Raw genomic sequence first — 14,769 nt, forward strand, 5'->3', positions numbered from 1 at the left:
GATAATAAAATGCAACCTGTTACATTTTATAAGCTAATCTTCTAGCTAATGTGCAACGCAACCTAATGGATTTTGCAAGTCAGTGATACGTCCAAAATTCAAAGAATACGCTCATTTATACAACAGATGTTTTTACAGCTGCTAATTTCATGATCAAAACTATTCATACATTATTTCAGATTGCATAAAATGACACTTGTAGTCACACTGCTGACTTCACAATGTGCTTAACAATTACAGCTAACAGATTCTGCTTTTACTTTTTTCAAGCTGCGTGTAAGTTATTGTAGTCAGCACCAAGAAACCTACTGTAAGTGTGTTTAGTTGTGAGAGGCTTCAAGTAGGAAACGATTAAATATATTTCAAAATCAGAAGCCACCGATGACAATTACAGAGACAGAGACATTATGGGTTGCTCAACACATTTTGGGATACCCTGGAAGCCTTTGGCACCAACTGGCAGTGATGAATCAGACAAAATGGCTACCAAGCGTCCCGACAACAGACAGAAACGTGCCGGTAGAAAAAACAACTGAGAAACTTCCATCAAGTCAACAATTACATAAAAAACATTGGAACTGCCCACAAACCGGACAGTGTCAACCCAAAAATGGTGACTAGCGATTAAATAATCATCCAGATCGACTAAACACAACAAATTTAAGTTTGAAAACCCCGTTAAAGAGTTAACACTCGCTGTCCCTTCTGTGTGCATGACATTTTTGAGCAGCTGTGGTCTGTGCAACTGAAGCACAACGCTTCACCGTCCTTCCCATGTTTTTTCCTGCTCACATCAATTCATATGCGTCATGGGTAACAACAACAATGCTATAGCAGCCATCTTGCCCAAAAAAGAGCAGACGCTGGGAGGAGGGAGGAAGGCTTCCCCGTGTCATATGACCGAACTGTCTGCAGACAACTGCAGTGACAGAGCAAAAGCGTCTAGACGATTCTGAGGCTGCTGCAGATGCAGGTACACATGCACTGTCGCAGCACAACTTCCTTTGACTTACACACTGCTTTCAGACAAATCCATCTGGATTTACATACGAGATGCAAAAGCTCATCGGTCTGGGTAGGACACAGCACGACAGTTAACATCTTTCGAAAGTGCGGGCAAGAATTGCTCAAACCGATTTATCGTAACGTTTCAAAATATATCAAATATGCCAGGATGAGCCTCTGAGAATGTGAATAAAACAATGCACAAAACATCAAGATTATGTTCATTTACAGTGACGATGCGGCCATATTTAATATTACATTTAAATATGTATGTTACAGCTACATGCTGATATAGAATGAGACACTTTATGTGATGTCATTAAAATGTTTTGACGTACTTTGAAGCTACTTTAAAAAGGTAGATAACAAAAACATTTAGAGCTGCAAGTGGCTCAAAATGTTCCCAAAATTGACAATAAATGCAACGGTGTGATCAACCTTACTTAACCCCACGCAGAAACACCTCCACAACACTGAAACACTTCAAAAGTTACCACACTACTGCTGCCTCAGCCTTCAGTGTGTGACAGAAACCAACCTTGTCTGGTGCTGGTGCTGCTGGCTGCCTTCTGGTTGGTGCACTCCTCTTGAACTCGGGGAGAACCGGGCTGATCCCCTGCAGAGCATAAACAAGGACAGGAAAAGAGGAAACACTCCATAAATAAAGAAGTCATATTAGCTCACCAAGGTGGGGGTCACATTGATTAGGTTAGATGAGTGCAATTAGCACGTGTGCATGGAGTAAAGGTATTGTTTGCTGCTTTGTGATTATAAATTGTGAAGGTGGTGCAGCTTAAAGGGTTAAAAGAAAGAGAGAGAATTGCTTGAGTCCACAGGAGACAGGTTTCCCCCCCCCTCAGGTGTCTGCTGAGTAACAGGTAGCTCAAAGCGCGCGTGGGGTTAATCAACAACCTCACGTCAGCAAAGGTGCGTCACCTGCGCATCCTCCTGAAGTAGTGTGAATGAGGTCAAGCCTCCAAAACAAATGGAGCTAACGAGTGAAAAATCGCACTAAATAATAAAAACACACACCACACTGAGACTTATTCAACGGTTAGACATCACTACAGCTTGATACGACATTTAAGGATAATTTAAACAATTAGCTCGGATGTTTTTTTCCCCATTAAAAACAGCTAACACTCACAAATAAACGCATTTCTTTTATCTTTTTTTTTTTTTAGCTAATGTGCTGCAGTATCCAACTTGGCACTCTGGTGCCTGCCTTACCTGCCTGTGCGTAAAGAAAGCTCGTCTGCCGCTGACAGACTGCAGGAGGAAAAAACTTTCACAGCGTTTATGTAAAAAAAAAATAAATAAAATAAATATTTTTGGGGGGCTCAGCGTGGCGACTCGTGGGCGAAGGCGTCTGAGGAGGAAGGAAAGAAGGAACAAAAAAAAAATCCCATTTCCAACAAGCGGCTCGCTCGTAAATGTGCAGAGAGATGTTAAAAAAAAAAAAAACTCCATCTCCAATTTTATCAATTTCAGACAGACTCCAGACAGTCTCCAAGCGGTTACGTGCCTGCTTGTCCTGCGCGTGCACGCCGAATGGCGCGGGAAGCGGTGATAACAGATCCAGAGTGACGGCGCGCGGCGGCCAATGGGGGGAAGAGGAGCCGGACACAGCGGCCAATCAGAGTGCGCGATGAGTGTGGAAGCCCCTCCCCCCCCAACACATACACACACGTCCCTCCTCCTCTTCCTCCTCACCCCGTCTGTTGACAGTGCACTGAATAAAACAACAGTCTGAGTTAAGCAGTTCATTGCACTGAGATGTGGGTCACTGACTGCAGCCTATTCACTGTGGGAATATCAGACAAGCTTTTTATTACAGATGAATGTTATTGCCTCAGACATGAACATAAAGCACACAATTAATTGTGCACATCACATGGTCAAGATGCAATTAACACAATTAATCATAATCTTCCTTTTCCATATGATCTTTATATATATATATATACCTTATAATGTGCTGATAAAAGCAAATAAATATGACCCTGAGGTTATAAAGTCAACAGAGAGACTCTCCTTTTGCCCCTGTGACCGGTGCCATTTGTTTTAAATGTGAGTCACCAGCTACAGTTGCCAGTGATGGCGGCAGCCATTGTGTAAAAAACATGCAACACTTTGCTGCACATCACTGCAGGACTCGTAGCGTTTACGTAGGCTTTGTACATATCAAAATGTCTGCATTGATATGTGTGAATATTCAAAAACGTATCAGATAGATAGATAGATAGATAGATAGATAGGTAGATAGATAATGGTATGTGGTGTTGGATTGTCCTTCGACATCGACAAAGACAAACCGGGTTTTCTGCATAAAAAGATGCTCAGGATGGATTTTCTAATCCCTGACCAGTGTCCACTGAAAGATATAAGATTCACAGCTACAGTCTCCCATGTGCTGTTGAAACAGACATCCACAAATCTGCTAAATCTTCCCACTGGACTATGTTAAGCTCATATTTCTTGGTATGGCCACATGCTAACGTATCCCTTCGTCCGCCCCTCATTACAAGAGCTGCTTCCAACTCAGACACCAAATCAGCCTCAAAAGGCTTCAGACAGAGTTAGTCTGCAGATAAATACAACGCACAATGACTTAAAAAAAAAAATGAACTGGCTGCATTTCTTTCACTTACAGAATAATGTATTGCAGGCCCATTCACTCCCACTCCACAGCTCCAGTATCACTTTCTCAAGACAGTTGCTGATCCTCGCGAACTGACAGCAAAAACGTATTGTCTCGCACAAAACAACTTCCAAGTTGGATTTAAAACTCTGCCAAAGGATACACAAGGCGTACAGACAAGTTTGTTGTAAAGAACCTCTGTCCTTCGGATGGAAAATAACAAGTCTTGTCTCCTTCGGCTTTGCACCCTTTAATTTGCATTGTTATGGAAAACCGCTGGATTTGGACAGGGCACAGAATCATTGAGGTCACCATAATAGAGTGTGACAGCTCCTCTTTTCACATCTATTTGGAAGTAAAATCAAAATTCCTGGGAAAGTGAATCAAGGGAGCACGGAAATATCTCATACAGCTTTGGAAAAATCTGTTAGGAGTGATTATTTTTTGATAAAATATCTTTTTAATTAATAAGATAACCTGCACCTGCACTCATTTCAAGGAGAAAAACTGGATATATGTGCTTGTGCATGTTCATACAACATGAATATGCTGCCATTTTTAATCATACGCTACTATTATATTGGTCTGATTACCTTGAGTGTAGCATTAGCTACCGTGCATGACATATAAGGAAGTGTCTGGGAGCATGTGGATAAATTGCCTTTCATATTACTTTGAAAGAGAAAGGGGAAAAACATTTGCCAACTCAACATCTTGTCTGTACAATCCCCACAGTCCATTAGAATTCACAGACTGTCTTTCACCAGGAAAGCCCCTTTACGCTTTCTCAAATTAAAAATCTCACGGCTGATCCCCTCCATCGCCCTGGCTTTCAGATATTGACCTTGTGATGCTACAAAATAGCTTCTTCCTCACTGCGGGACCCCATAATGAGCCAATACAATGAGGCTTCAGTTCACTGCTCACCTCTCTTTGGTGTCTCTCGGGGTCTTTGTTGACGTTTGTCAGCCCAGGAGGAATTTGGGGCGTTAGGATTCTGCTGTAGTCGAGCTGCAGACTCAGACAACAACTTTGACTCCCAGACTTAAGCAAGAAGAAGGAAAAAACTTGGTCAGAGATAAAAAAAAAAAGGCTTTGACCTTACAGGGAAGAAAAATCAAAGGAGTGACTTGAATAAAGATTAAGCGCCATTTTGAATTTCAGCCAAATTGGTGAAGATTTGGAAAGGACAAGCATTTAGACATCTTGGCATCCAAAGCACTAAAACTGGGAACCAAGAGTGGTCATATTTTTTAAAACTTTGACCAACGTCTGGGCTCTGATGCATGCAAAGATGTATTGCGCAATTAAAAATGGCCTCCAATGGTAAAGACAGATCTTCTATCCCATCATCTAACCAACCCTGCATGATGACGATCCCAACTAGGGCTGAGACGATGTCAGATCACGAAACGAAAACACGATAACGATATTATGATGATATCTATAGAAGTTTGCAAGCATTAATGTCTATCTTTAACTTTTGTTTTGCTTATTTTTTGGCAATAATTATCCTCAAAATATGAGCGTAGGGAGGCGGAGAGAGTCTGTAACCATAACTGTAAAAAAAAAAGGTGTACAGAAAGAACAATTACGCATGAAAAGGCAACCTGATGCACGAGGTCGAACAACTTTGCTGGACTTTTCACATTATTAACATGATAAATGTTTCAATTTTCAATATGACGATTATCGTGAATATCTCGGTATCCCAGCCTCATACTGTACAGTCAGACTGCGAAGATGTGTCCAGAGAATAATCAGGTCCCAGCACTGTTGTAATATGTTTGCATTGTGGTCTTTTATCCATATGATTTATCTCCTCAGTTTGAATCTCCTGACGTTCTGCGACAGCACCTGCACATTTTATACCAATACACCTAATGATGACATCCCACAAGCTTCATTATGCCATCCTTGCAACCTGATGTTTATTTAGCCTGATTACACCTCCTAAAGCAAACAGATGCCAATGCATTTTCTATTCTTTTCTCCAGAATGTCCATCTCAATAAATCATAAAGCAAATATAAAGCGCTCCCTTTCACACAGAGCGCTCACCAGGCTGCCAGGATGAGTCACAATGGTATAATTATTTGTGCACAATAAGCATGGAGCACAAAGCAATATGCAATATGGATGTCATATTTATTTAAAGGTGTGATCTAGACCTTCTTATAAAGACATAATCGTTTAAGGGAATACATCTAATCAGAATTAATTAAGCCTGTTTGTGAGGCACGTTTTCAATGGATCAATTATGTGATCAATGCAACAGTTCAATCAACACTTCATGCAGTTGTAGCATGCAAGCACAAGTCAGATTTATAACGGTGAGCCAGTGTGTTGACATGAACCTGTCAGACTGCTCGCTTTTGTGCAGCCTGGCTGAGCTCTCCCTCCCACAATGCATCATCGCTGCAAGCGCAGCTCTGCCATGTTTGTACCCTGTCCGTGGCTGGAAATCATTGCGGCATAGAAGCTGTTGCCTTGCCCAGTTTCACGCTATTATACCGCCATCATGGTGAAACACTGAAGATTAAATGCACTCTGAAGTTTTGTAGCCAGACTCGAAGCGGGACGCGCCTTGCACCATGTCAGCCAACGCTCAGGGTGAGTGGAGTCAGCAGCTTTTGTCGACAATGCTAGCGATGTTAGCTTAATAGCTAACGCTGCTAGCCACTGTTAACAGCGGGTTAAATGCGGCTACATTGATGGTAGGCCACACAGTGCACCTCAGCTATGGTGGCTAAATTCGCTTTACCTTGAACAAACAATCGGTGGCTACTTGTGTTTTTACACTGTTGGTCATAAACGATAACATTTTCAGGCTAACGGTAGTGACCGCTTGGCGATTAGCTTGGTGTAAGTTATTCCCGTGATATAGCTTAGCGTGGTTAGCGACATTTATGAGAGGTTATATTCGCTGAATTGTATAGACAAGCAGCAAGTTAACCGAACAAATTCCGGGCCAAGTTGAGGGATAACGTAAGCTTTTAATATTTCAGTCAACATTTTCGGCTTGAGTCTGTTTACAGCAGCGTTTGTAGCTACTTAATGTATGCACTTAGCTAGCAGGCTGGCTAGCTTGTAGCTTAATGGGTGTAGCTAATCGTGTTTCCTTCTTCAATGACTGAGGGGCGTTGTTGTAATTCTAGCGTCCTGTTTGGCATGTAAAGATCACTCTTGACACGTTAAATTGGCTAACATGATGTTTTAAAGTGAACAGAGGCTCAATGGTGTCAGTTGTTTGGGCTCACATACAAGCTAACGTTAGCCGCCGCAATATGGCTAACAGGGAACACGCAGTTCTTTGGCTGCTGTACAAAACTTACCTGATAGTCAGTGAGGGTTGTTTTTTTATTTCATGGCCTTGTTGACAAGGTTGAGACTGTCACATAATTCAAGTCTGTGTATTATGGGCGCCAATATGACGCAGTTTACATGGTGTTTTTGTTCCACATCTGCTTTGATTAGGATTTGACTACTCAGCATATCAGATATAATTTCACTACACCACAGTTTAGTCTTTGAACTGCAAACATGACAGTCAGCAAGTAGTCACGTAATATGTCAATATTACTAATATGGCATGGTCATGTCATATTTGCTAGATGTATTGGTTTGTAAATAATGCTTTTCTTGTCCATTAAAGGGGCACTATGCAGTTTTGGAGAAGAAATTCAAACTCAGAATTTCAAAATAAGGTCCCCAGAACACTGTTTGAAGCTAGAAAGGTGGCAGGGTCCGCCACACATAAACAAAGTAAAACGGTATGCAGTTGTGTTGTCCTTTAAGATCAAAAAACATTAGTTTGATTAGGCATACAAATTAATCTCTTCTGATTGAAATTTCCTCCCCAAAACTACATAGGGCACCTTTAAGCAAACTGGCTGATGAAAATGACTTATCCAGCAGTCATCTGTTTTGTCTTAGTTGGTCCTGAGAGACATGAGAGCTGCAAGTGCAGAAGAACCAACCAATGTAGATCTAAGTGTTGGCCAGATTCACAACCTCATCTTAAAGGCTGAATGAGCAATAAAATGTACAGTCTCGTACAAAAACAATCCCTCTCAATATGGCAACTGTGGTCCGGGAGTGCGCACTGCTGGTGATGTTTGAACACATTTTGACATCGTGCCGCAGCAGAAAAGCTCAGGTGTAAACAATGAAGTTAATGATGGCTGATTTTCATTGAGTTGCTTTGGTTTCAGAGTCCTGGGCATGTTCATGCTGGCTCATTGTAACTCTGCCGTTGCTTAATCTTGTGGTATGCTTCCTGTGGAAACCCTCACTACACCACCTCCGTGGGTTTGCTCATGTACTGTCCATAACAGTTATTTTGCACATACCCTCACTCTGGTCCATGTGGACGCTGTGCTCAAATCTACAGCAAACACAGCGGAGAAGTAGCATGGGGTGGTTGTCTGTCGAAACTTTTAAAGTGGCTTTGTTTCACCTTTGTACAGCATGCGTGTTGTTTTCTACTTGCTTCTGTGTTCTTTCTGGTCTTTTTCTGTTTGTTTTTTGGAGGGAAACATAGGAGTGATTGGGTCCAGCCAATCGCATAACAGAGCTGTGTGCAGTTGGCACAGCCATGGATTGCAATGACGGCATGCACTTTGTTTGTATGCCACTTTGCAGGTGCCTGCCCATGTTTGCAGGTACCGAAATTAGGAGCTTGCAACTGGCCTTACTGGGACACTGGAATAGAAGGAAGCCATCATTGATAGTAGTAGTAATGTTGGTGTTTTTCCACCAGTGCCTCTGGAATCAGCTTTGTTGAATGTTGTGTGTCAGACCCATCCTGAATTTAAGTTTGCCATTGTTTCTAACATTGTGTCATATAATATGGAAAACTTTTAGGGGGCTTCTGTGGGGTTGAGGTTATTTTATTCCTTTAAAATTGTCCTAGATGTCTGACTTTGAGGGAATTAAGCATTGCCCTGTGCCTGATCTGCTTTTTTCTCCCACTACTTGTACTCACCTTGGTAAAGTCTATACTGTCTATACTCTAATTTAATATTTGGACAGGTAATAAACATTAGGCAAAATAGTAAATTACCTTTCTGTTTGGATTCAGCTATGAAAATCCCTGAGAAAGATGTGTTGACCGTCTCTGCTGTGTACCATGCTGTTGGTACACATGGCATCTGTTTACTTGCTGCACAAGTTGTTGATTCAGATTGGCACAAGGGATACGTGCAGTCAGTGTACTGATATCCTCTGTACCTCTGTACATTTAAAGGTGCAGGCCAGTAGGACAGACTGATGTCAACGTATGCCAGTGAAGTCTGAGCATATTATTAGCATGAATCTGTTAGTAAAACTGCCGTTCTGTTGCAGATTATGACTTTGATGAATATGACAAACCCGGTGCTGAGAGGTCACGCAGGAGGAGAGGTGAAGATGACGATCTAGAGAGGTAAGTCGTCTCATCGTGTTCTCATGTCTCTACAGGAAGAGTGCTGATGTGGATGTAATTCACAACCTGCTAAGGTAGTCTAAATCAAGACGGGTCAACTGGAGGGTAACACTGCTATCTTCCTGTAATCAAAATGTCGCCATTTTATAACACGATAAAACAGCAACTTTGGTTGAATAGTATATTTAGCAGAGAGAGAAGAATAAGAATAATTTTCTCATCCCACAAAGTGCACTTTATATTTCAATTTATTTGTATCCATAACAACTTAAAATACATGATTTACTAAGTAAGGTCACAAAACCAACGCTGCAGCAAAATATGCGTAGTTATGCGAGTAACTTTCAGACTTAAATGGTGAAAAATATGTCAGTTTTAAAGGGGCACTATGTAGTTTTGAAGAAGAAATTCAAACTCAGAATTTTAATATTTACAATATTGATGAGGCAACAATACAAACTCAGAAGTATTTGTCTTTTCCATAAGTGAATAAACAAGCTGTGCTCGGAGGTGAATAAGGTCGCCAGAGCACTGTTTTTAAGATAGAAAGGTGGCAGGGTCCGCCACATATAAACAAAGTAAAACGGTATGAAATTGTGTTGTCCTCTAAGGTCAGATTGTTTATTCAGTCATGAAAACAAAGAGTTTGTTTATTTAGTTTGTTTAGGCATAAAAACATTTTTAAACTTAATTATAAGTTTACAAAATATATTATGTCCTGACAGACTTGAAACTTGATATAAACTTTGAACATACTGTATATACATTTTTTAAGATGGAATGATAAATCAACAGCACTTGATTATTGCAGGACAACATAATTATTACACTAAAAATACTTTCTTATGGTACTGATTTATGAATATTATAAATAATTTGCCCCTAACAACTGTTTTGTTATTCTGATAATAAGATGGATAAGATAATAACTTTATTAAGGACACGTAGGAAGGTCCATGGCATAATAAAAACAATACACAATATAGAAAAGAAAAAAAGTAAATATAGAAATTAATGTGTTCCAGCTGCTAAATATAAAGAGACATTAGAACCTTCAAGTCTACAGAAAAGATAAGGTGAACAGTGCCATAAAATTAAGCGTTCAGTCATTTGTAAGTAGACATGATACTGTTATCTGACTCTGCTGACCTGTTATTATTTGTCTTTTCTCCTTAAAAGTGATTTGGAAGAGGATTTGTTGGAGGAGGATTGGCTGTCAGGTAAAAAGGTAAGGTTTGTTTACACTGAGTTTAATAATTGCTACCAAAAGACACTCAGTATGAGTTCTCTGCTTACAAGCAGGAAACAGAAAATTACATCCGAAACATTGGGTGTTTGTGTTGGTCGAAGAAGATTTAGAAAATAGAAGTGAACAGTTGACTTGTAGCAGGTGGCTCCTCCACAGGGGGAGGTGTTGATGTGAACCAGGAGGAAGTATAGTGGACAAAAAAGAACTGTGTTGACCTGCCCAGATTGCCTTCACCACATGGGAATAGAGCATCCTTTGGGGTTGGAGGTGGTCCCCTGCCCCCACACCTTACACAAGCAAACAACTGAGGAAGACGATTTTCAAAGAGCACGGCTTAATGCTCCTTTTTATTTGTGTTTCAGAATCCCTCAGAGGTTTCAGACGAAGAGCTCAATGATGACCTTCTACAAAGTGATGATGAAGATGTAAATATGAGGTACACTAATTACATAAGTGCCACTTATTGAAGTTTTTGACATTTTTAGTTTTAAAGCTGCCGAAGTGAATCTCAAAATGATGCATATTTTACAATTATACATCATTTCGATTTCTTCAAAGTCCCAATATTTTTGTTTGTTTTCAGCGGTCAGGATGTCAGCCTCAATGCCACATACAGCTTGGGCACATCCTATGGCCAGCAGGACAACTCGCAGGAAGCAGACTACACAGATGACGTCGTGAACCTGGGCGCAGAGGGCTGTGAAGGGGGGGGTGTGGAGGAGGAGGGGTACCAGCAAGAGGAGTACACGGAGGAATACAGCCAGGACGACAATGCAGAGATGCCTGAAGACCAGATGGATTACAGCGAAGAGCAGGCGGAGGGTGACGATGGCTTCCAGGACGAAGTGCTAGACATCCAAATCAATGAGCCCATAGATGGTGAATTTCAAGTGAGTTCTCACTTTTGCTTACTCACATGTAAAAGCCAGCAGATGCACACACAAACACACAAACACACACACACACACGTCCTCCCACTCCCTTGTCTGTCTCACTCTATTGTATCTAAGAGATAATGTCAGATTTCTTGTCTCTTGAAGGGGACAGTCAGGATTGAAAATCTATTCAGGAGAAGGAGATGTTGGTTGGTGTTTTGGGGCAGGGGAGGATTAGATTCATTATCACTTCCTTCCAGTTAATTTCTCCATCTTGCTGACAAAGTTCCTGTTGACAGCTTGTTTGGCATGAGGTAATGCTCCGCTGTCGCCTCCAAATCCCCGTGCCATTGTGACCTTGGGGCCTGTATCTTTGGGGGAGTAAGAAGCTGCTTTGTGTCGGCGAGATGTGCTGCCAATCGGCGGAGGTTAATGTGGGGGGCTTTTATCTCGGGCTTTAGACTGGATCTGATAAAGTCTCATGCAGGTGAAAAGATTATTGACCTTCCTGAGGACACCCCATACAGTTTTCTAATGATTGATGCGAGTTTCCCTTTTATTCGTTTCCCTTCCCTCTTAGCCAGGACTAAGAGGATCAAAGATAAGACCAGATCCATGTGCAAATGTCCGTTATGGTCCATTTACCAAGGTGTGATGGTGTTTGGCACCTGACAGAGATATATTAGCCTTCCTCCTTTCTCCAAACACAGATAAGATGTTGACCTTCTTACTGGGGGTGTGCAGCACAAGTGGAGGCCTATTTTGGATTTTGGGGAAATGTCTGCAGCTGTGGAGGTGTATTTGTATTATGTGTAATAACTGTTTACAAGGTCAATAAACTGCCTGGCCTTGACATTTAGCTCGCCACGGTATTCATTGAGTACTATGCGGTACAGTTTAAAGGATTAAGCTGTTGTGTTCCCTTGGGGCAGCCTGTCCATCCGTCTGGTTTGCTCAGAGTTTTTTTTTTCTTTTCTGCATTAATATGTGCTGCTGTTTGGCAGGGTAATGGAGCGCAACACCAAACACCATGGTGTGACCTACAGTCTGACCTTATTTAGCAATGAGTTTTTGTTAGAGGGTGTTATGTAGATAGGATGGTTGAATTACAAGCAACTCCTACAGCAGTAGTAGGGGCTTGCTGGTTTGGTGGAATGACAGAGATGTATATTTTGAATTATACGAAATGATGGCATCATAAGTTGAACTGCAATTTTTTTATTGACTAGTAAAAACGGATTTGTCATCTCCCAGAATGTTTACGTCTGTGAGATGTTTTTGGCACGGAGTCATGAACTTACAGCGCAGCCAATAACGTAGTGATTTGCGAGAAGTCAGTCAATGATATTTTCACCATCACTGAACTGGGGAGGAGTGTTTTTATCTGTGCCTGCATTTCTGTATATCATGTCAAACATTTACATCTCATTGAATTTCAAATGCTGTCAGGAATAGTAATGAAGCCTGGCTCCCACTGTTATGGTAATTTGGGTTGGGAGGGTGGGGGGTAGGGTGGTGGAGGGGGGGGTTACATGGTGTCTCCCCAAAATCCTCTCCATGACATTTTAATGTTTGCCTTTATGCTCTGTATGAATTTAGTCTTATTTCTTAAAAAAAAAAGATTACATTTCTGTGTCTTAATTGCAAATATTCTGAAGCATATCATCGTAAATCCCACTTGTATTTATTTCATTTATTCAAATGAGATAAAAAATACACATTCATGTACATCTATATTTCATAAAACTTGCCCTTAGATGTCAGTTGAACTCATTCATGTGTCTCTTGCTTATATGGCACATAACACGTAACAGCATTGCTTATCATAAATACATGTTTTTATTTTCAACACAGTCACTAGGACACTGTTTTCCAGTAATGGCCGATCCTTATCGAGGTGTTGTCACCCCTTTAATTAATCAATACGTATTGTCAATGTGATCTTTTAAAGGATGATGATTATCAAACCTCCTATGATGATCAGCCTGTGGATGGACGTGGAGTCCAACAGGAAGAGGCCCCTGTGGAGGAAGAGGAGGAGGCTGTAGGGGGAGAAGAGCAGCAGGAAGAGGAGGAGGAAGACACAGCTGAGGGCTCTCAGGTCTTTGACACAGAGGAGGTATGCTGAGAGTCTATACAACACCGTACACTTTGTTTATACTTTATGTTGATGTGGATTGATTGCATTTTTTTTAAAGAATCTGCTGTTAAGACTCAGCATAGAGGGTGCAGATAGTTAACCATTCACCCTTTTCACAGCAAACATTTTGACTTGGTCACAGGTGTGACCAATAACGATGGCTTCATTCTATTATGTACCCCAGTAAGCCATGTCAGTGAGTGAGCATGCACAATGTTAGAGCCATGCGACAAGCTCACCTAAATACAACGTCATGACAAGGGGCTATTGATCAATGATTTATTCTGCATAATAACTCTAAGATGTGGTAATATGTTGCATTCAAAGCAGGGTAGGTTAAGGTGTAAAGTTAAGTTTCAAAGGATAATTTGTTTGTTTGTTGTTGTTTTTTTTTTTTATTCAACATTAAGTCAGTTTCTCAAATTGGTTCATTCTTTGCTCTGTGAAATCCCAAACAACACAAAGATATTCGGTTTAATAACAGAAGACCAAGAAAGTCAGTGAATATTCACATTTTAGAAGTTGGATCTAGAGATTTTTTTATTTTATTTTAATTTTATTTTTACATTTGCGCTTAAAAATGATATATATTTATTACCAGGATTTTGGCAGACTTACCGGCTAATTGTGCCAAATACAGAAGAGGAGATTTTGTGATGCCCTGCAAATTTTGATGAAGATGAACACAAACAAGCAAAGTGTGTCCCTACTGACCCAAATTGTTCCCATTGTAAAAACAGGGAAGGGTATGTGTTGGAATGAAATTAACCTCTGAAAATGTCCGCAGGTCGAAAACGAAGCTGTGCCTGAAACAAAGGAGGAATCCGATGAGGAGGATGAGGACGACGAAGAGTCTGGTCGCATACGGTTCAAATCGGAGAGAAAGGATGGCGCTGTTGTTCGGTTGGCTGATGCGAGTAAAAGGAGGAATATCCCTGAAACTCTAGGTAAAAATTATATTTGCTGAGCATAATTTATCCTTCAGTAACAGTGTGTATATTTATGGATATATTATAATTATCTTAATATGAGACTACACTGTACATTGTCCTAGATTTTGGATGTTGTTATATCGTGATATGGCATGAGTGTTGCCTCGTCCTGGTTTTTAAGGCTGCATTACAGTAAAATGATATAATTTTTCTGAGCAGACGGTTCTGCTTGTTAAACTGGCCTTTACTCACTTAGTCATTATATCCACATTACTGGTGATGATAAATGTAGATGTATTTGGTCAAAAATATTGTGATATATGACTTTGTAGCCCAGTCTGAGCGTTGAGTGAGTGCTTTCAAGGAGATTTCATATAAACAGATATACACTACTCACAATTAGTTATTGATATTAGAATATTCTAGTGTTTCACTTAATTGTTTATTCTGTGACATATCTGAATATTTCTGTGTTTTGTGAATATTTTTGGTAATATTGTAAA

General features: G+C 40.6%; 2 protein-coding genes across 14 annotated transcripts in view; one reads left to right on the plus strand and one right to left on the minus strand.

Annotated features, from left to right (window-relative positions):
• LOC311249336 (uncharacterized protein) overlaps positions 1-4,644 on the minus strand; it is a 37,836-nt gene extending 33,192 nt beyond the window's left edge. For 9 of the 10 annotated variants that reach the window (XR_014621154.1, XR_014621155.1, XR_014621157.1 and 6 more), the window contains exons 1-2: positions 2,236-2,538; positions 1,544-1,621 (exon numbers count right to left, since the gene is read on the minus strand). The gene's annotated coding sequence lies outside the window, so the exon portion shown is untranslated. Of the gene's footprint in view, positions 1-1,543; positions 1,622-2,235; positions 2,539-4,573 lie in introns of those variants that run through there. The other variant, XR_014621156.1, reaches the window with a different exon arrangement.
• A 1,428-nt stretch (positions 4,645-6,072) lies between these two features.
• The window catches only part of rbm33a (RNA binding motif protein 33a), a 28,547-nt gene continuing 19,850 nt past the window's right edge, over positions 6,073-14,769 (plus strand). For all 4 annotated transcript variants that reach the window (XR_014621152.1, XM_084340271.1, XM_084340273.1 and 1 more), the window contains exons 1-7: positions 6,073-6,258; positions 8,992-9,070; positions 10,250-10,298; positions 10,682-10,755; positions 10,903-11,209; positions 13,146-13,313; positions 14,122-14,281. Coding sequence is in view for 3 of the 4 variants with exons in the window: in XM_084340271.1 (XP_084196397.1) it covers positions 6,240-6,258; positions 8,992-9,070; positions 10,250-10,298; positions 10,682-10,755; positions 10,903-11,209; positions 13,146-13,313; positions 14,122-14,281 (856 nt within the window). In the remaining variant the exon portion in view is untranslated. The remainder of the gene's footprint in view (positions 6,259-8,991; positions 9,071-10,249; positions 10,299-10,681; positions 10,756-10,902; positions 11,210-13,145; positions 13,314-14,121; positions 14,282-14,769) is intronic.

This window comes from Pagrus pagrus, assembly GCF_965226575.1.
Source record: "Pagrus pagrus genome assembly, chromosome: 20".
In the NCBI taxonomy this organism is placed as follows: Eukaryota; Metazoa; Chordata; class Actinopteri; order Spariformes; family Sparidae; genus Pagrus; species Pagrus pagrus.